The sequence below is a fragment of the Spea bombifrons genome, chromosome 3 (genome assembly GCF_027358695.1).
Source record: "Spea bombifrons isolate aSpeBom1 chromosome 3, aSpeBom1.2.pri, whole genome shotgun sequence".
NCBI classification, from domain to species: Eukaryota; Metazoa; Chordata; class Amphibia; order Anura; family Pelobatidae; genus Spea; species Spea bombifrons.
The window spans coordinates 81,164,104-81,185,920 of record NC_071089.1 but is presented as its reverse complement, the minus strand read 5'-3'; the positions used below and the strand labels follow the sequence as shown (position 1 = coordinate 81,185,920).

At 40.7% G+C, this 21,817-nt stretch overlaps 1 protein-coding gene and 3 non-coding genes across 5 annotated transcripts; all 4 read left to right on the top strand.

The window, feature by feature from the left end:
* The first annotated feature begins 11,604 nt into the window (after positions 1–11,604).
* On the top strand, positions 11,605–21,042 carry NCL (nucleolin). Of its 2 annotated transcripts, none has more exons than XM_053460803.1 (16): positions 11,605–11,782; positions 12,980–13,087; positions 13,630–13,810; positions 14,430–14,540; positions 14,884–14,979; positions 15,585–15,716; positions 15,796–15,885; positions 16,808–16,931; positions 17,016–17,158; positions 17,710–17,836; positions 18,036–18,184; positions 18,470–18,593; positions 18,802–18,938; positions 19,400–19,532; positions 19,804–20,107; positions 20,573–20,628. In XM_053460803.1, exons 1-15 carry the CDS (start codon positions 11,765–11,767, stop codon positions 20,093–20,095), a joined length of 1,965 nt encoding a protein of 654 aa, XP_053316778.1. In that variant the 5' UTR covers positions 11,605–11,764; the 3' UTR covers positions 20,096–20,107; positions 20,573–20,628. The 2 variants fall into 2 exon arrangements, with proteins under 2 accessions (XP_053316778.1, XP_053316777.1); XM_053460802.1 differs by having other exon boundaries at positions 11,606–11,782; positions 19,804–20,084; positions 20,573–21,042.
* On the top strand, positions 14,581–14,648 carry LOC128488283 (small nucleolar RNA SNORD82). Its single transcript, XR_008353707.1, has one exon. It is a non-coding gene; the product is annotated as a small nucleolar RNA SNORD82 (small nucleolar RNA).
* LOC128488284 (small nucleolar RNA SNORD82) lies at positions 15,313–15,379 on the top strand. The gene has a single exon (XR_008353708.1). It is a non-coding gene; the product is annotated as a small nucleolar RNA SNORD82 (small nucleolar RNA).
* On the top strand, positions 19,000–19,069 carry LOC128488288 (small nucleolar RNA SNORD20). The gene has a single exon (XR_008353712.1). It is a non-coding gene; the product is annotated as a small nucleolar RNA SNORD20 (small nucleolar RNA).
* Positions 21,043–21,817: the final 775 nt, after the last annotated feature.

Here is a 21,817-nt window from a genome sequence, read left to right as displayed (position 1 = left end):
TCAACATCTGAATCCTCCGTGTTGCAGGAGCGGGGTCTTGCGACAGTGCGTCCTATGGTGGGATTTAGGTGGAATTTCGGTACCTATGAAGGCCTCGATTTTTGACCGCCTCCTAACTTCCTTGAAAGAAAGCGACCGGCACCATATTTAATATGGCACATGTTGATGCTCCAGGGAGTTATTATTCAACATCGAGGCATTACAGCAAAATTGTTTTGGAGAAGAAAAAGATCTAAACCTGTTTAACCTCATGATATGCTAGGCGCATCAATTGTCATCAAGTGGTGAATGCATGTTAAAGTGAAAATGAAACAAAAAATGACTATGCAGAAGTTCACATTGTGGTGGAGGGCAGGAAACCTCTCACATTGAGAGGATGATGAGCATATTCCTGAATAGGCAGAACGGGGGAGAAATGAAAACTTAAAGATTAGTGTCCTATCTCAGTCCTGAATGTGGACTACAAGATACTTACCAAGGCTCAAGGGAGTCAAAGGGCAGGATCAATAGGGATCAGAGGGGTTACCTAACAGGACAGAGACGAGAAAAGGTACAGTGATCACTCTCAGATCTCAAGTCGGTGAGAGTCCTTGTCCAGACGTGTAAGTAGTGATGTCCGGATCATGAACGAATCCTTCTTTTGATCCGATTCTTTTCAGTGATCTGGATGAATCGTTCAGTAGACCGAACGATTCATTTGTAGCAGTTCAGTCTGTGAATCATGCAGTTGTAACCTGATCCTAGAGTGAGTCATCTGCACAGCACTCAGACACAGACTCTGGGATCAGATTACAGCTCATTAATTCACAGAAGAACAATGACTCATAGATTCAGAGAGTCCTTCAAAAAGATTCAAAGTTTTTAGAGATTCGAATCATTCAATATCACTGAAACCATACTTTTACATATAAATAAATCTTCACTGCCCCCAGGATTTAGATTCCCCTTAGTTTGCCCCCTTAACCTCTAACTGCACCTAAAGTTAACTTTATTAAATTAATTAAATTAACCGTCAGTCATCAGCATTAAATTAACTCTAAACACCCCATTAACCATAACTGCTCCTAAATTATCCCTAAACACCCCATCAACCATAACGGCCGCTAAAATTAACCCTAAACACCCCATTAATAACTGCCCAAAAAATTTACCCTAAAGACCCCATTAACCATAACTGCCCCTAAATTAACCCTAAAGACCCAATCAACCATAACGGCCCTAAATTAACCCTAAATACCCCATTAACCATAACGGCCCCTAAATTAATTGCATGTACTCCGGATAAATTACCTAATAAATTGGTATGGTTGATAGGGTCTTTAGGGTTAATTTTAGGGGCAGTTATGGTTGATGGGGTGATAAGGGTTAATTTTAGGGCAGTTATGGTTAATGGGGTGTTTAGGGTTAATTTAATAAAGTTTACTTAAGGTGTAGTTAGAGGTAAAGGTGGGCAAACTAAGGGGAATCTAAATCCTGGGTGCAGTGAAGATTATTAATGTATTTATTTATAAAAGTATGGTGTCAGTGATATTCTCTGAATGATTCGGATCCCTGTAAAATCCGAATCCCTGTAAGATTTGAATCTTTGAACGATTCTCTGCCTTCAGTGACATCACTAGAGTAGGCAGGCAGGAGGGTTCATTGACTGTAATGAAAGGGGCGGGGCCAATCATTAGTGTGACTGCAGGGAGGGACTGGGAAACAGTAACTCCTGTGAGTCACACTGAATGTTTTGAAGATTCAGATCATGAATCGGATCATTTCAATGAACAACTCGAAATAATTTGATTCACTTTACTGATCGAACTTCCTATCGCTACGTGTAAGCTTTTAAGCAGAGCTTCAGATTCATAGGTCAACCATCGGTAGTCAGCAACCATGCTGTTCTTGACAGCCAATGGAGGAAAATCACTGATGCTGTGAAATGAATCCTTTCTGTCTTAAAGTACTTTGCACACGTTTGGCTACTGTTTGCCAAGCCATCGCTATATCATTCTCTCAATTCGTCTGGGGCTCCAAAATGGTAAATGGACAGGGTAAAGTGCACTATGATGTAGAAGGATTTTTTTTTAATAATTCACCCGATGAAGCTGGACGCTCCAGAGAAACTCATCGTGTGATTTGCTTTTGTCACGTTAACCAGGAAGCACAAACCACAATAGTTTCAGATTCATTGGGCAGCTGGCAGCTCCGCTTGTTTTAAGAACTAAGTGGGACTTCCATGTGGATTTGCTGCAGCATTTTTTAATGTAAGAGATTATGAATGCATGTAATAATACGGTACATTGTAATTCTATTGACATCTGGCTCCTCCTCTACTCATTTTGTTTTTTTCCGGTCCAACCTTGAAGTGGCATAATCCTGAATATTGGCAGGATCTCTCCTTTTCATACGTTTACTACAACAGGATTGGACTAAACCAAGTGAGTGGGAATCACAAGAATATAGTCCATAAAATCTAAATAATTAATAGAGAACACTATGTATTTTTTATTTTTTCATGTGATTTTCTGCTGAGAACATTTACAATTGAAGATTAAAACAAAGTATTATCTCTTATATTTTATACATTCATGTGCATATTTGAGGCACAAAACATTTTTATATTTTTGTGTCTTGTGGGTAGTAGCACCTGTTTCTTCCGGAGTAAATTTAGTTACTATTGGAAGATAATTAACCATTCCAGTGCCTATTCATTATTGTGTGTATATTTGAGATATTTTTTTGTTTGCAACACTGTGTGCAGGACTCTCAGGGATGATGTGGACAATGCTTTGTGGTTCTACTTGGATGTTTGTACATTTGGGTCGGACAGAGTTAAACTGGAGCTGTGGAGTTCCAGCGTGATCCAAAAGCTCATCAGAGCCAAGGATATTGTGTAGAGCATTGAATGGCCACAGCACAGACTATATGGTCTAATGTGACATCAAGAAGGCTGGAAAACGGGCATAACAGCATTACTTCGAAGTTTATTCAGGGATAACCATTTGCACATGCTTTATTGAAAGTCCTGGAGCTCAAGATCAAGGACTCTAGTCAAAGGACCTGTCTTACCTCTCTATACTTTACAGACTTATTCCAGGGACATACACCGAGCATTCCATTAATGATCCTTGGAGCCTAATTTGCTGTATAAAAAGATATTGTAGGGTTTGCCTCATCCACCGCGTGCTCAGGGACTACACTTGTATGGACAGTCTTGAGGAGGATTATAGTCCCATTCTTTTCTTGACAGCTCACCTTTACAAACCCAAGCATGTTCTTAATGTGTCAAACTATATTTTATGCACTTCATTTGGTGACGTCATTGTAAGTCTCCTGTCACTGAAATACTAAATGTACTGTGGGTGAATTGCCCTGTCCTAACAGTACTTACAAGTAGTTTGTACTGACAATTCCTTTGCACTGTGCTCTGCCTCCCAATACATTCTGGGGTTTTATTGATATTAATGCTATGATATATTAATACATTCAATGCATAAAATGTGACTCCCTACTATTGTTTCTACTCATCTGCTACTTTTTTGGCATTACAGAGGAAGGTTAGTTGGGCAAGTTGGAGTTAACATATATACCGTATTGGCTCGAATATAGGCAGCACTTTTTTCCCCCACTTTAAGTCTTTAAAGTGGGGGTGCGGCCTATATTCGGGGTCTAGCATGCAGGCAGCGGGGTTAGGATACAGAGCCCCCGCAGCGGTGCTCCCCGATACGCTCAGACAGCCTCCCCTGCCAGCACTTCCCACGGGTAGCATATCTCGGGGAGGGAGGACAGTGGCAGCATATCTCGGGGGGGGGGGGACAGAGTGGCAGCATGTTTTCTTGGTGCTTTTTTTAAAGAAAAAAACTTTTTCTTTAAAAAAGCACCAAACTTTTAGGGGGCGGCCTATATACGGGGGCGGCCTATATCCGAGCCAATACGGTATATATAATACAAGCAGGAAAGAAAATGGGCAGGTTGTGCTGTATCCAGCTGCATGCAGATTTTCTAGCCAACAATTTAATCCGATGATTATCGGTGTGAAATCTCTAGGTATTTACACTATCTGTGCCGCTCGGCTCCAAAACACAGTACAGCACCAGCGATGCTGGTAAAGTATCTCTAAGGGGTACACGCGAAAAGTAAAACAATAAAGCTCAAAATAAACCATTCCCATCTGACTTGGCAATTCTAACAGATATGGTGGGAATGATGCAGTAACAAAATTGCTTGTGCCTCTCTCTAAACAGAGGCACAGACCACTTTCCATCATACATGCTAATACCTTTATCTATTGTCAATAGAACATTTATCTCTTTTCAGCCACCAACACCTCTACACTTTATTTGTATTGCTCACTTATTACTTTTTTCTTTCTCTCATCCCGGGAACTTTTCACCTTCACCGCCTCCCTCTCCCAACAATGCTCCGACAAGTCCTATTACCACCCTTTTTCACTTTCTTTTTCTACTTTAGATTAATGCCTGAGGAAGGGACCTAACAACTTGGTCTCGAAAGCTCGCAATCAAACTCTCAGTTAGCCAATAAATGGTATCATTTTAACTTTACTTTTCTCCTGTTTTCTCAACGGCTAACACGGTACAAACCCTTTTTATCATTTTTCTACTTTAAGCAGCTGGGGGTTCCCCAAATCACGCCCCCCCCCTTATTCCTACCTTCCTTTTGCCACTCAGTACTCCAGAAACCTCAATAACCTCATCCATATTCCCTGCTATTCCTCTCCCCCTGCTTTAACCTTTGCTCTCTGGAATGCACATTCTATGTGTAACGAACAGCCTTACACGTCCACTTCACCTCTAGTAACACCGCCTCTCCTGCTGCTCTCTCCTATGGTTACCTCCACCTCACACTCCAAGACCTGATGACAGTCTCTCTCTTTCATTATCCAATACCCATATTACATAGATATCTAAGTTATTTTCAAGAAGAAGAACCCCCTGGGTGTTACCTGGAAAGGATCAGGGGTTTGGCCTGACAATTTATGGCCCACTCGATCAGCCCTGCCAGGGACATTGGTCCTAAGTTTTACCTGAAAATACACAGTGTTTCCCAAAGCATGCAGTTTACACCACACCTCCTTCTTTTATTCTAACCATGTTCCTCATTATTTTGTGAATATCTGAACACCAAATATGATGGGTGTGACTGCTTGCAAAGTAGCCATTCTTGTATCTTATAACAGGAACGCTTCTCCCTGGGCATGTTTGGTATCTACCAAAATAATAAAACCTGGGCATTAAAAATATATACTTATGTTGAACCCTTTTTAATAAATATATATATATATATATATATATATATATACTTTCATAATAGTGGCTGACCACTGGGTAACCCATCTCAGAACAGATGTCCCACTTAATTTTATAACACCTGAAGTCCAGCTCCAGTGATGTTATCTGCTCATTGAATTTATGGCCTTGGCCTGGTGTTAACACTCCTTATTTGTGGTCCATACTGTCTGACTATTTAATCTATTTAATCTCCTCTCTTTATGCATTGTTCTCGTATACCATCTCTCCTCTGATTGGAAAATTCAGCATAGACACCCCTTTGAGTCCCTTGGCTTCGCAATTCCATTCCATTACCATCTCTTTTACAGGCTGTCTTGTACAGCTGGCAATTACTTTCAAGGGTTCCATGTATAAAGTGGATATAGAGGCAAAAGGTGATCATTGTTGACCTTATTTGCATGCGCCTACACAGAATCCCTCGTGGTTCTGGCAGCACCATGAGATTTCTGAGGGGAAAAATAAGCCTTCTGGCTTGTCTGATGTCTGTAGATGAGTGTTTAATAATGCTATCCAGTGACCTGTTCATTATCAGAAATCATACACAACAAGGAAAATAATTATTTACAGTAAGGGCTGTAAAAGTATTAAATTCACTGCCAAGGAGGTGGTGCTATAAAATACAATGCCTTCTAAAAAGGTCTGACTATGTTTTAAAAAAGCAGAACATATAGGGCCAGAAAAGAGGGGTGATGTGGGGGACCAGGGGGGAGCTGGGTAGAGCTAGAAAAGCTGGCTAGAGCAAAGTGGGCAGCAGGGGGTAGGTCAGAGCAGAAGGATTGGGCCAAAGGAGATGGGCACTGGAAGGGGCTGGTCAGAGCAATGGGACAAAGAATAGGATGGGAGGATCAGATGGTGCTAGGTAAATTTAAATAGAAAATAGGGTTTCAGAGTAGAAGTATGGTGGAGGAAGTGGGTAAGAGCAGAGCTGGCAGGGAGGGCTGAGAGGAAAAGAGGGGAGCTGAAGGGGTTGGAAACAGGCAGCAGGGAGCAGTGGGCAGCAGAAGGAAAGGGAGGGCAGCATAGAACACCTGTCCTTGTAGGAACTGAAGCACTGGCAGGACAGGGACCAAAAAGAGTGCAGCGTGTTAAGTACTGAAAAATGAGAAGATTGAGATTGAGAAATGTGGGAAATTATGGGAATGAAACTAGTGTACTGTAGACACAGAAGTGTTAAAATATATATTTGATATATTTTTTACTTGTATTTGAAGCCCAAGGTGCAGTGTTTACAGTGAAAGTAGGGGTAAGATCCTTCTGTCAAGCTCTTCTCCACTGGTACCACTTTTCACAGGAAGACGCAACCTCTTCCTTCCTTCCTGAAAAGACAGTCTCTTCACGGGCCTGTGTCTACTGTGTGTATGTGTGCAAACCTACATACATGACTATATATCATACTCTAGGTATAGAAGTCACAATTGGTAAAAAGAGCATAGGGCCTGTTCAGATCTCTGTCTGACTGCTCGGTTGTGATCCTGCTCAGCTGGCATTGGCAAATCACACACACACACAACATGCCTAGGAGGGCGAGCAGCATCAGAGAGCGACTGGGGTAAGTGAGCTGTGTGTATGTGTCTCTGGGTATGTTAGTGTGTGAACACACTTCTGTCTGGAAATGCTATTAACTGTCTGAATATGTATGTGTGCCTGTCTGAGTATGTTAGTGTATGTGTGTGTGAACATGTGTCTTTGTCTGGGGATGTTATTAAATGGGTGGGGGTTATGTCAGTATGTTAGCATGGGTGTCTTTGGGTGTATATTAGTCCCGAGTGACTAGCTGTGTTGGTCTTAGTGTCTGTGTGTTTTTGTGAGTTTCAGGATGTGTGTCTCTGGGTGTGTGTTAGTGTGAGTGGCCCTCCCAAGGTCAGGCTCTGGATCCACCCCTGGCTGAGCAGGGGAGCTGCACACAAGGCCACAGAGCAGCAGACCTCCCGCTCCTACCACAGGACCTCAGTGATGGGGAGAGATGGCAAGAAAGATAGTGTGCAATTTGGGTGCAAGGGCTGGCCTTTGGAATGTGCAGCCTATGACCCATGCCTGCAATGTAGGCACCGTCAATGCAGGCGGGCGGGTCATATGTATGATGGGTGGTATATAAAAAATATGGCACGCAGGGTTAGTGGCCCCTAATCATGCTGCACACATCTGACTGCACTCCTTTACATTCGCTTTTACAGTAGCTCGGAAAGACAGTGTGGGACCTGGCCTGGCTCATTAAACATAAAGTACTGCAAACTGGGGCAGCTTAAACAACGCCTCCACTGTGGTCTTTCAGCCCACTCACGTGCTGATAAAGATGAAGGATTTCCTTTCGCAGCTTGTACTGCACCACAGACCAGTTTAGCACATATTTTCTATCTATGCACTTATTTTATATTACATTTTTTCAAGCTGTGGTGCAAGCAGGTGTCTTTATGCCGAGGAGCAGAAATGGTATTTGCCATGTGTATGTGATGAGATGTTTAATGCACTAGATGAGTCTAAAACCTGTAACAGACCATTGAGGTTCACCACTAAGTAAGTGTGACAAATGTGTCAGTCTGTGGTTGCAGACCCTTACGTCCCTGTTTAATGGCATAAAGATGTGTAATTAAAAGGAAACATGGATATACTGAGAAAACAAAGAAACATTAATTAGCTACTTAAATTTTGCAAATAAATGTATGTTGTATGAATCCCAGGTGCTACTCTTTAAACATCATCTTATCAAAGAGTCTGCACAGTGATCTTATAGAGATGCCTATGTCAGTCACTCAAGCCTGACATATCAAATGTATCTTTGATATGAAGATTAGCGACTAACTTACTACACAATGGAAACTAATAATGCAAGTACATTTTCCCCATTAGAAAAAATACAATTTTATCTAGATCACCAATAGTTTTAGTGGCAACTTGAGCAAAGATGATGTTTTGATAAATCACTACAATTACATGTCTATGGCCTATTTCACCCAGGACCATAAGTCGGTTTACATATCAAACAGTTAATTGTAGGTGAGTTTCCACAGACTCGCTGTTCGTGATGAATTATGTAGGGGAAACCCCAACAGTTTTGGTTCTGCCTAGAAAGGATATGATGCCCCTTCGTAATATATGTTTAATGTGGTAAGATTTGGTTCTTTTGTTAACATCCTATATACAACATTTTACTACATGCAAAATAACAGATGCAAGAAACAGCTGTGAACTCCCAACATAACCCTGGGAAAGTTCAGCTGTGATAAAGCGACAATTTTAAAATAGAGTTACTTTGTGACCACATAATGGAGTCCTTGTATTCAGTTTATTCACCATTGGTTTCAGTAGTCCCTCCATTAGATTAGTGGGCACTTATGTTAGCTTATATTATTAAGTACAAAAAGTTGCGTTCTTTCACAGGACCGTAAGCATTACACTGAGGCTCCAGCCATCATATGAACTTTAATACATTTGATAGGGGCATTGCCCTTTAGATTTTCAGCTAATCCATTTTGCAACTGTATGGGGGGGGGGGGGCTTTCCACACCGCCTGCTAAATGCCCTGTAGTAGATTCAGTTGGCTGAATGCATCCTCCTGCAGTGATGCTCCAGTCAGACCCAGCACTGGCTCTGCTAGACACTGCATGCAGTGATCTGTTAAAACCCCAAGAGGTCTTCCCACTCATTTTAAGAGGATTTTATTGTAACTATTGTAGTGCCACCGATGGACAGCTTAAACTGCCAATTAGTGGGAAGAAATGTTGGATAATTGAGGAAGAAAACAATATCTTGTAGAATGGCTGCATATTCTATATCAGAAGTTTTTTTTTTTTTTTTTTTAATGCATTTTAAAATGCTCAGATAATTTGCAATCCTCTATAGTTGTGCAACTTATTTCAGTTACAGAAACGGTTATATTTATGTATACATTTGAATGTTACAGTGTGTTGAAGTGTTCTTACAAATAGATATTACAGCAAAAGCACCAGTTTTATTGAATGTATATTTTCCCTGAAAAATGAATATTTTGTCTTTAATCACAAACAAGTATTTTCCTTAAGTTGGCTTCCTTAATGGGTATTTCAGTCATGTTAGGCAAGTTTCCTCTTCAAATTACCATTTTTGTCCCTCTCCAAACACATTTAGGGATTCGTCATATTATATACCATTTCCACCCCAGCTCCCTGGCCTGCAGGAGATGTGTTTGGCTGAACAAATGGACAAATCTGCTTGCCTTTGCACATACTCCCTATATTCAGCCTGCTCCAGCACTGGTTCACGTAAGAGCTGCAGGGGGTCCAGAGACACCCCTACACACATGGACATTGATTTCAATGGGAGAGCTTTCCTGACACTGATTGGCTACCTCAAGCATATTATATTGTATTATAGACTAAGCACAGACAGATAATTTAAGTGGAAATATGCTCCCAAGAATGCTTGTTTCCTGTATTTTAGCTGAGATGTGTCCTACATTAGCAGGGCACAGACTTCTCTCTTCTCAATAATAATTTGCCTGGAACAATCAATAAGAAACAGTGACTTATGTATACATAAGGAGGGTTTCTAGTGTGTGTACGTGTATATATATATATATATATATATATATATAGAGAGAGAGAGAGAGAGAGAGAGAGAGAGTAAAATCCACAATTTGGGGAATGTGAGTTTTTAAGCTGAATGCCTAAATAAATATGAAATAAATGTGTTGAGAGCGACAAAGCAATAAGTCACCCCTCCACTTTAAATGTCTGATGTGAAAAGAAGCCAGAGGGCTTGTTCTGAAAACCTTCAATTTATACTAGGAATAACCAACTACAGATTCCTGACATATATTTTATTCTACTCACCGCACTCTCTGGTATTTAATTTGATATATAACAAAGATCAGCAGCACCAATCTAGAGGGATGCATTTCTTCATACATGCCATAGCTAAACTTTGGGGAATACCAATGAAATGAACAATATTACCGAAGCCATTTCATGAACTAGCAAGCAAATGTTTTTCATTTGAAGCCAGACACAGAAAGATCCTTTTAAGTTCCCCCACTATGTTTTAAATATTAAAGGATAGCCAAAGAAAACAAACAGGGGTATCCCTTCCAAACCTATATATCTAGTCACTGAGAAAGTCTATTCACTAAGGGGAGAGTTGTGGTTTTAACTGCCTCACTACTGTAGTTGTTATGAATGGCCACCACTGGCATGTTTCTCCAGCAAGAAGGGCTGAGCTGGCGAGGGGACAGGGGATATACATTATACCAGGCCAGCCAAGCAGTTCCTGCAGCAGAAGCCCACTGGGGATGGCCCTTCTTAATGCATTTTTTAAGTGAAGGAGCTCTCCCTTTAAGACCCGCCAAAGTCTATATTCGTAGAGCCGACAGCCTTAGGGCAGGGTACTCTACTTGTTACGTGTCCACAAGTTTGATTTTGCGTCTTTAATATTATTCTGTCTGTTTTTAACGCTCTACACGCCTCAGCTAGCTGGACTTTTGCCATGAATTTGGATCTATACCCGCGTAGAGTCAGAAAACTGACTCTACTACACGTTTACTATTACTAGGGGGTTGCCTTAAACCGAAAGCCCTACCACGTGCAACGTGCATACAACGTGTGACTATTTTGAATGGCAGCTAGTAGAATTGAACGTTTTAAATGCATTTTAAAAAGAAACTTATCTTGAAAGTGCCAATTGTCTGTTTAACTTTAGGCGTAAACATCACTAAACTAGTAAAGAATCCGGTTAAATGGCTGCTAAAAGTGTGAATGAGATACTAATATTGCTATAATGTATGTTTGCCTGTCCCTGTATGTAAAGGCTTGATGGTAGTGTTCGTTAAGGTAAAAGTGTACCTTTTTTTCTCCAGGGTGCTAAAATGCAGAATAAACCCCAAAAAGCCGCTCCTCCGCCCCCAAAACATCACAAACTAGTAAGGAATCCGGTTAAAAGTATAAAGCATACAAAAATACATATATCATTTAACGAATGCGCTGTAGTCTTTGTCTGTGACCTAATGCTGTTAGCTTAAACACAAACAACAGAATAAGACATATATATAAGAAAGAACGCGCGTAGAAACACGTGGGACCAATGTACTAGGCCGCCATCTTCCTTACGGCAAGAACCGCATGGCAAATTCACACAAAATGGATACGAAAGTTCCCAGCGATTTATGATTGGTTGCTTTAACGTCCATCTAAGTACCTCATAGGTCTACGCAAATCGGACTTAATCGTTGGCTTGGAGCTTGCGTTCCAACACACTCTCTTGAATTTTGGTTGGTTAACCACTATTGCGACCAACGATTGGCTTGAAGGTTTCGAGGCGGTGTCGGATCTGTTTGCAGTGCCCTGATTGGAGAGTGTAGGGCACGTGATGTGAAGTCTTTATTAGCGCCTTCGCCGGAGCTTTGCGTTCAGTCGGTTCCTTGTTGCAGGCCTCTTGTGTCCTCCAGAGCAATATCCTGACACGTGAATCCCAGTCCACCGGGAAGATAACCGACCGTCGACATGGTGAAACTAGCTAAGGTAAATTATTACCTATCGTACATTGCGGGTGGTAATACTACTACCCGCTTTATAAATGAGCACTTACCCGTTTCTGTTTTACATATGTTGACCATGTCTTACGCGTTCTTATTATTGATTATTTGGAATTTTAGTGTTTTCTGTTTATGGTTAAGCTTCCGTGGATCTTGTATATGCTTTGTCTACGATTGTAGCTGCGCCGCTCTAATAAATTAAACATATTAACGAAGCACCCTTTATACATCTTAATACCGGATTTTAATCGGTGCCGTATAATGGTACCGATTATAAATTACATGGCGCATGTGCGGTCTGCAGGGAAAGGGGCGTTAAGTGTGCGATGCCATTATCACGTGGTTGGATTCTCCTTCCTCCCGCGTGGCCGGTAAGGGGTTAAACCAGAATTCTGAATGAGAGAAAAGGCCCGATTCGGCCTGTACATTCTGCAGTGCAGAAATGAAACGCGTGTATGGCATTGTGGGATATTATGCTGCTTTCACAACACGAAACGCGTAGATATGTTCGGAGCCGTCAATAACCGCGTACTGGTAGACTTGTAGTAGCAAGGTTCTTTGCGTACATCGTGTGTTCAAGCGCATGCCCTGCTCAGCGCCATTTTGTGGCGCCTTGGATCTCTGAAGATTGTTCCCTGTTGGTGTCACTTCCGGGCACCGGCACGCGGCGTGAAACCACGTGGGTACAGGGCGGCTGGAAGCTCCACGTGGCTGGTGGTACATATGTGCCTTGGAATGTGGCCTACGGGACACGTGTAGCTATACCGATTATGTCTGGTGTGCATTCCTTGGCGCTTGACATAATTTGGAAGATAATAAGTGTGTGCGCACCCCCTCCATTTTATTTATGTCCTAAATTCACAATCCAGGTTGTGTTCTAACACACCACACACCACCACGTGAGACTTAGATTTTCATGTTCCATTGTTAGCCTGTGTAGCTGTATGCTCTCCAAGTCTTTAGACTGACTTAAACTGCAAGTCAAATGTGTCAGCTTGTAGCAAATGCTGCTGGAAGGGAGCTGAAGTTAGTAGCCAAGAAAGTGCCAATTGCTATAAAATGGCTCCTAATAGTGTGAATGAGTTACTAATATTGTTAAAATGTATCTTTACATATCCCTATATGTAAAAGCTCGATGGTAAGTGTTCATTACGGTAAAATGTATTTATTTTTTTCCCCAAAGGGTGCTAAAGTGCAGAATAAACCTAAAAAAGCCGCTCCTCCACCACCAAAAGACGTGGAAGATAGTGATGAAGAGGAAGATATGGAAGATGATAGCAGTGAAGAGGAGGTAACATTTTCCCTAATTCTAGTTTCCAGCGTGATTGTTAAATTGCGTTCTAGAGGTTATATTTTTAAATATCAAAAGGTTAGAAATAGATGGGAATGAGACTCAAACTAGTACATAGGCTATATTGCTGTCTTTTGCCAATAGAGTGCTTAAGGTCTGTTAGGCATCACATGTATGTCAAGTACATCACAACAATGTAAATTGTTCGTATACACAAATAACATTCAGCAGCTGTTAACTGAAGCATTGCTTTCTATTGCTGCCATGTGCCTGCTATTCCCTGTGCATGTTCACTGTTAGTACATGTCCAGGTTGTGATATGGTGGGCACATTCCCTTTTGGTAATCGCAGTCTGGCATAACAACTAATGGCATACGTGGAGGGGACACTCAGCCATCATGCATTAATTTGCTTTTAACCAATATGCTATGCTATTCTTTGCACATCTGACAAATCTTTAAAGGATCTTATGAAAATGTAAATTGCTACTTGAGTTTAATAATGTGTTGTCCTGGATCACACAAGTAATTGTATAATTACAGGTAGAGGTCCCTGTTAAGAAAACCCCTGCTAAGAAGGCAGCCACACCTGCAAAAGCAACACCAGCTAAGAAAGCAGCTACACCAGCTAAGGCAACACCAGCTAAGAAAGGAGCAACGCCAGCAGGAGCAAAGAATGGCAAACAGGCAAACAAGCAGGAAAGCGAGGATGAGGAGGATTCTGGTAAGTTGTCTTAACCATTTCATTATGAATTTTAGTATGAGATGTACATTTTGACTTTTTTGTTTTATTAAAGTCTGTGTCTTCAGGAGAGGTAGCCCATAGAAACTTAAACATAATGGAGTGATAGTATGTAAAAGCAAAATCCCTGTAGGTGTAGTATTTCCTATGCAGGAGAATCACCCAATTTAAGTTAATCAGCATTGCTGAATTACAGTAACATTTTTATGCTCTAGAGGGCCACTGCATACATTAAATATCACCATATATTATAGTATCTTTCTGCTGGCTGAAGCAGTCTTAGTGGTAATTTTCCTTGTATTGCTAGGGTACTTTCTTTGGGGATCTTATGTGCGTGATGTCATGGTGACACTACTCTACTTAAGTTTTTTTTTTTTTTTTTTTTTTCACGTTTTTGATAGTTTTTCTCTCTTCTGAAAGTTTCTCCCTCATCTCCCCTGCACTGATCAGGAATCTTGGCTCTATGGTCATGGCTATGCAGATTCCTGGCTGTTGTTGGGCAGCCTTATTTCCCATGTAGTGGCTGGGCTGAACCAGTACATCCAGTCTAAGGGTCGCTTTAATGTTTTAATGGGGCTTCTCTTTAAATTTGTCACCGTAGATGAAGAATCCGAAGAGGAACAAAAGCCAGTTGCCAAGAAACCGGTCCCCAAAAAGCCTGTAGCTAAAAAGGAAGAGTCAGAAGATGATGATGAGGAAGACGACGAAGATGGTATGTGTTCAGAAGAAATCACATTTTCCTTTAACTATGTTGCACAGATGATGAATCTCTTTGGGACTTAATACTGAATTCAGTGATGTCTAAATAAAACTGATGTGCATTTTAAGTCAAATTAATGAAAAATCCCAGTGCAAACATCAAACTTTACTATTTTTTTTATAGTCCTATGCTTCCTGGTTATAGAGCATGGTGGCTACAAAAGCTGCTTGACTTCTACATACTAATATAACAGTACTATAGTCTCATTCATGTAATTAATGTAATTGGTAATGCTCAGGTTAGTGTCCACAGCCTTTTAAGCATAAGTCTAAACTGATTAAAAATCATTCTCTAGATGAATCTGAGGAGGAAAAGCCAGTTGCAAAAAAGCTGCCCGCTGCAAAGCCTGTAGCAAAAAAGCCTGCAAAGGAAGAGTCTGAGGATGAAGAAGGTAAAATGTGTGGATTTTTAAAGAAATGTTTAATTGAAGTTATGGATCAGTTTCTCAATTGCTGGGTTCTGTATTCTGCTGGCTAAATATGCCAGGACTCAAAAGTGTGAAGGGCTGTTCATGTGCATTCGTATGGAAAGAGCGCCCAGCCGTCGGCACAAACGCAGTACACGCTTATTAACAATGCTGGAAAAGAACTGGGTGAAATATTGAAATTAACATGCATGTCCCACAAGAACTCGCAATGTAACACATGGGTGGAATAGTGACAATAAATATTTTGTATCTGCCTGGGAAAATGAAATCCTTCTAATCCTCCTACTCTAGCTTAAAGGCACACATGATGAGCATTGTGGGACTTAATACTGAATTACATGATGTCTTACTCTTGCTGATGTGCTTTAGTCTTTCTGATGTGTGATTAAAGGAGCAGTCTAGTCCTGGTGTTTTCAATGTTACTGCATGCTAATTGGTGCATACATCCCTTCCTTGTTCTCATTGAACTCTTTGTGGCTTAATGGAAACCAGGAAGCTGGTGTCAAGAGTTTCACGCAGTTTTGAAGGTAGTGATAGCGTGTTAATGTTTATATCACTTTGCTATCAAGACTCTGAGGATGAAGAGATGGAAGTGACTCCAGCTGTGGCAAAGGGAAAGAAAGCTACTCCTGCAAAGCAGCAAGATGATGACGAAGAGGAGGATGACGATGACGAAGAGGATGATGATGATGACGATGAAGGTTTGTTTCTTAAAGTATTATACATTAATTTCTTTTTTTGCTGCTGGCTGGTACTAACTATGTTTTAAACCCTCTTCAGAGACTGTCGAAGAGTCTGGTAAACGTAAGAAAGAGGCTCCAAAGGCAGTTGTTCCAGAGAAGAAGCAGAAGACTGAATCTACAGCAGAAGGTGAGTTGAGCTGTTTTAAGTTACTGTTGGCAAAATAGGCTTTTTACTATCGGTTTGAAAAGAGAATTAAAAGCATTGATTTGTCACAAAAGGCATTCTGCGTTAGGGCTGCAACAACTAATCAATAAAATCACCTGCTGCCCCCACTAGACACCAAGCAGTATGGGGGGATATAAGGTGTATCGGGGGGGGCACAGTGGCAAGCCTGGGGTCAGATGTGCATAACTGAGGGCAGGATGGCAAATAAAAGGAATTTTTAAAAGAATGCATCAGTTTTAATTAAGCATGAATAAAACATGTATTTACTACTAAAACTTTTAGGTATTAAAACCTAGTTTAAGAAATTGCTTGGGTTCTTGTGCCTTTAAAATGTAGGTCATGTTAGAGAAATGTCATTGTGATAGATACAAGGGTTAATGACATGTTAATGTGAATTTTTTTTATTCTGTTCGTTGCATTATTGTAAATGAGAAATTTGCATATCTCAGCTTAATCAAAATAAAATCTACCAGGTAATCCATTATGAAAATAATCGCCAGTTGCAGCTCTATTCTGCATACGTTTGAGTAATGGAGTTAAAGAAATATTACACAAATACACTTGAACACTCAAATTGTCTGCTTGCAGTGGGTTAACATGGCTGCAGTTGGGTCATAATGACTGTAGAAATCAGTCGCTCTAATGCCACATGTCAGTGTAATGAATGTGACTCCTATCTCGGACATTATAAGGCTGCAGCAGTTTTATCAACTAATAGTTGTCCACTAAGGTTTTCAACAGCATGTGCATGTAATTGAAGTAGCCACTACATGTATAATACCGTACATAGCTGTTTATGGCTTTCCTCTCAGGCACTAGAGATGAGCAGCAGATTGATTTTCTAAGTCTTGATATATAATTCTTGAACCTTCTTTAAATCTAGGTCTGTCTGTGTTTGTTGCAAACTTGAACTCTTCTAAGGACTTTGATGAACTGAAAGAAGCTTTGAGGGAGTTCTTTTCCAAGAAGAATTTAACTGTTCAGGATGTCAGAATCGGTGCTTCGAAGTAAGTAACCTCTGTGGCAGCGGAAGTCTCTGTGGGATTTCTTTTTGACTTGGAAACTGACCCTCTTATTTTGTGCTACCCCAGGAAGTTTGGATATGTGGAGTTTGCATCTGAAGAGGAGGTGGAGAAAGCTCTGAAGCTGAATGGGAAGAAAGTTCTTGGCTTTGAAATGAAACTGGATAAAGCTATGGCATTTGACAAGAATAAAAGTGCAGAAGCCAAGAAAGGTATGTATTAAACTGACATAGTATCAAAACTTACATCTTTGGCTTAGTGACCATGAACACTACTGCACAAGCTGTATTTTTATGTATATATACACTTATATACAATTTGTGTTCATTCTATATGTATGCCACTCCAGTTTTGCAGGTTACCAAAAACCTGTTTCACTAAAGATGCTGGGAGGAAAGTTGTAGTTGTCTTGCTGACCCTTGTGTTTTAAGAGCCAGCCCCATTGTGCATCTTGGCTTAAATCGCATACTTAAAGTAAAGCATACTTAAAGTGCACCTGTTTATTTAGGAAACACAATCACCATTACTATTCCTTGCTAGCCAGTTAGAAAATGTAGTACTTTGCTGGGCACTCGATCCTTTCTTTGTCCATTTTGAGAACAGAAGGTTGGAAGGGCATGAGTATGCGTGCAGCATCCATTTAGCTTACAAGCTTACTTTGGTTCAGTATTGCATCTTTGCCTTGTAAAGCATTATGATGAGCTCAAACACTGTAATTTGTTTCTTTTTTGCGGATGTTCTAAAAATGGCTTTTTTTATACAGAGAGAGACTCGCGCACCCTGTTCGTTAAGAATCTTCCTTACAGCTCAACTTCTGAGGACTTGCAAGAGTACTTTGAAAACGCCAAAGAGATCAGAGTTCCCACAGGGAAAGATGGGTCCAGCAAAGGGTACGTAAACGTGTTTGAATTTGTACAAATGGCATGCTCAACTCAGACAGCGTTTCCATGGATGTATGCATATCATACAGGTGACTGTGCGGATTGGGGGTAGGGTTTACTTTCACTCATAAAATATCTGCTTCTACATTATGTGGGGTCAGTGGGACGTGGTATCGACTGCTAAAGCTCTTCCGTTTCACCTTTTCAGCATTGCATATGTAGAATTTAATAGTGAATCGGAGGCGGATCAAGCCCTTCAAGAGAAACAGGGTACAGAGATTGAAGGTCGTGCCATCTTCTTGGACTTTACAGGGGACAAAAGCCAGAACTCTGGGGGCAAGAGAGCTACCCCAACAGGTATAAATTGTATAAATATCTTTCTCAGTAACATAATTGAGTTAACCAAGACTTGTAGCTAAAGATCAATTGAGAATCTACAGCAGTATGCTTATTTATTTTTAGGCCAGGCTGGATGTCATTTTTATTTTTTCAGATAGTCAAGTTCTGATCCAGCAAACACAATGTGTACTCAATCTTTTGTATGGCTGCATTACATAGTTTTATAATGATTGTGGTGTATAGGAATCTATCATTGAAATGTTGTACAAGTTTCTTTAAGTAATGTCAAAACAATTATTTTAGGAGATTCGAAGACACTTGTTGTTAACAATCTGTCATACAACGCTACAGAAGAAAGCTTGCAAGAGGTGTTTGAGAAAGCGGTATCTATTAGGGTGCCACAAAACAACCAAGGGCGGCCTAAAGGGTTAGTATCCGCATTCTTTTTGTTCCCACCATGTTATGGCTTTTTAATGTGGGGAAACTTTTTCATGAACTCAATATTACCTGGGCTTGTCCTGCCTCCAGCAAACCTTCTCTCAGGCCAGCAAAGGAGCAATCTATATTGCACAACACAATGTAGTATCTTACCTCTTTCATGGACCGTTACATTAACTTCTGATTTCTTTCCACAGTTTTGCCTTTGTAGAATTCTCTTCTGTGGAGGAAGCTAAAGAGGCGATGGAGTCCTTAAATAACACAGAAATTGAAGGCAGGAGTGTAAGATTAGAGTTCAGCACTGGAGGTGGCCCACAAGGTGGAGGCAGAGGTGGTAAGTCTTGGGCAATAGCCTCCACTAATGTACCCAATATCAACAAATGATTTTTGTGTGCTGGAAATGATGAAAAATGTCTCTGAAAATTATGATGAGAATTTTCTCTAGATAGTCAAGTACTGATCCAGCTTTAATACCCTTGAAGTAGCTGCAGTTCTCAAATGAAATTAACTTATTTGCCATGACATTGGCTCTCACCTCCCAAGTATTTTGGCCAGCTTCCTATGGCGTGTGGCAACTGTTAGGGGCTGTTACCCATTTCTAGTTCTAATCTGTTCAAGCCAGTGTCTCTAAGAAGCTTGGCAGTTCTGCTTCAGCTGTTTAGTGGATGAACATTTTAAAGCTTTGTTTTCAAAAAGAGAACATAAGATGCAGTTCTGAGAAACCACAGTAATTTTTTTTATGCACGAATGGTAATGGTTTTAACTATCAAGTTCTAATTAATGCATTTTTTTCAGCTCCAACACAGTCAAAAACACTCTTTGTGAAAGGCCTTTCAGAAGACACCACAGAAGAAACCTTAAAAGAAGCATTTGATGGCTCAGTAAATGCAAGGATTGTAACTGATAGAGATACTGGTGCCTCCAAGGGGTGAGTGGCAAATTAAAGATGGCAGTATTTCTGTATCATACTTGGTACAGAACCATTGGGTCTGTGCGTTGCTGAGCACCATCCTGTCAACATATCTAATGACTGTAAATGGTTTCGCAAGAGAATATAAGTGCAATGTTGGCCTGCATTTTTCCTTATTTCTGAGCTGAAAATGGCCTTCCGTGGCACAGTATGTATGAATTTGTTTCAGTAGAATGCCGGATTACTCTTATTTGGTTGAGTAACTGATTATTTTCCTTCCTGTTGCTAGGTTTGGTTTTGTTGACTTTTCATCTGCTGAAGATGCAAAGGCTGCTAAAGAGGCAATGGAGGATGGTGAAATAGATGGAAGCAAAGTAACACTGGACTTTGCAAAGCCCAAAGGAGATGGTCAGCGTGGTGGTGGCTTTGGCGGACGAGGTGGCTTTGGCGGACGAGGTGGTGGCGGCAGAGGAGGCTTTGGTGGAAGAGGAGGTTTTGGCGGAAGAGGAGGTGGCCGTGGAGGATTTGGTGGCGGCCGTGGAGGCGGAAGAGGTAGAGGAGGATTTGGCGGTAGGACATAATTCCTGAATTGGGTAATATTAGTGCTTTAAAATGTCCAATTGAAAGTTAATATATCCAACTGTGCCTGCAGCTGCTATGTGGAAGAAGGGATCAAGTAGTGCTAAATTGCTAATGGGATTCTGGGGGGGGTGTTTATAACTGTAGTTCTGGTTGCGCTTAGGGACTGCCAGTTAGCGAATAATGACACTTTAAAGCCAGCAGGTATATTGCTTAATAGCACTCTTTAACTGTATAGAAATTACCCCTCCATTTTTATCTTTTTAACTTGTTACAATATATCTGCCACCCTTGAATTTGACATTGCTTCGTCACACATGCAATATAAGTGTTGCAATGGATTCAGATTACATTCTAAAACTGAAGTTGGCTTCTGTTCAGATTCTGACAAGGTGGTCTAACATACATTGTTCTTGGGGCTTGTGTATTTTGTAAATGAAATGCCTACAGCCCTCGGTAATTAAACTTTTTATTTGCAGGTAGAGGAGGTGGAGGATTCAGAGGTGGAAACCAACAGCAAGGAAAGAAGATAAAATTTGATGACTGAACAACTTTCTCCCTCCCCTTAAAACCTCAAGCCATCTCCCCTAACAGAAAGGACTCTTGAGGGCAAAAGGGGGTGCTGTTACCCCACCCCATTCAGTCTAGCATTGTCAGAGCCTTCTGTTTGGACATTCCAATGTGGAGAAGTACCTGTCCTGTTACCACCTGGATACAGTCATTTCATAGAAGATGTGTGACTGCTTGAATACACCTATACAGACTTTTTTTTTTAAAGTGTGTGAAGAGACCCTGTATTGAATTGTCAAATTTCTGTTTTACCCACTGTACAAATTGTTTCCATATTGATCCTGTAGTATTGCTGTAAATGCAGAATGTTTAATGGTTTGTGCTTCAGCAGATTGTCTCCAAATTAAAGGACCTTGTCTGGTTACATATTTTATTAGTAGACCTGTTTCCAAACTTTCTGCCCTGCTCAGAACCCCTTAAGGACCATGGGTTGTCCTTAAACCCATTAAAAACAATGAATTGTGAGCCTGTACATGTACAGGCTTTGTCATGTAGAGGTTAACACAGATCTAGGCTGTCCGCCTACCTCTGTCTTCAGGGAAGTCAATTGTGATTTGTGTATGCTACTCTGAAGTGTGGCATAAAAAAATTGCACATTTCAGGCTGCTCACATGTAAATGGGCAAGTTCTTTTAATTGATTTAGTTACCCGTTTCTTTAAAAATTGCCCAACTTTTTTTTATAGTAAATAGATATGTTTTCTCAACATAGCATTTGTTCCCATACATGGCATGCATTAGCTAAATACAGTATTTGTCAAGTGCAGCTTTTATCAAGTTTTCAATAACTGTATATGGAAGCTCATGGTATGCATATGGAACTTGACTGCTATATTGATACAGGGGTCAGATACGCTTAAACTGTGGGGATTACCATTGCCTTCAGTGGTATCGATATAAAAACTGCTTTCACCTTTTTTGGCATGCATTTCTAGAGCTGTACTAATTCACTTAATGGTTTAGTAGATGTACCCTTTGATAATAAAATGTGGCGCTGGTGCCATTAAAGTGGGAAGAGTTGTAGACTTAAAGCCTCGTCTTTTGGTCTGTTGCATGTTATAGAATTGTCTTGACCACTGTACACCAAGGGTTCTCTTGTTGTAATAGCTGCTACTGCTTTTTCAGAGGCTTATCCTGCATGCCAGGAGTAAACTGA

Excerpts from the sequence above, each read along its gene's own strand:
- NCL (XM_053460802.1), top strand. Across the intron at positions 14,980-15,584 it reads AGAGTCTGAGGATGAAGAAG|ACTCTGAGGATGAAGAGATG; the intron begins GTAAAATGTGTG and ends TTTGCTATCAAG. Across the intron at positions 20,085-20,572 it reads AGGTAGAGGAGGATTTGGCG|GTAGAGGAGGTGGAGGATTC; the intron begins GTAGGACATAAT and ends TTTTATTTGCAG.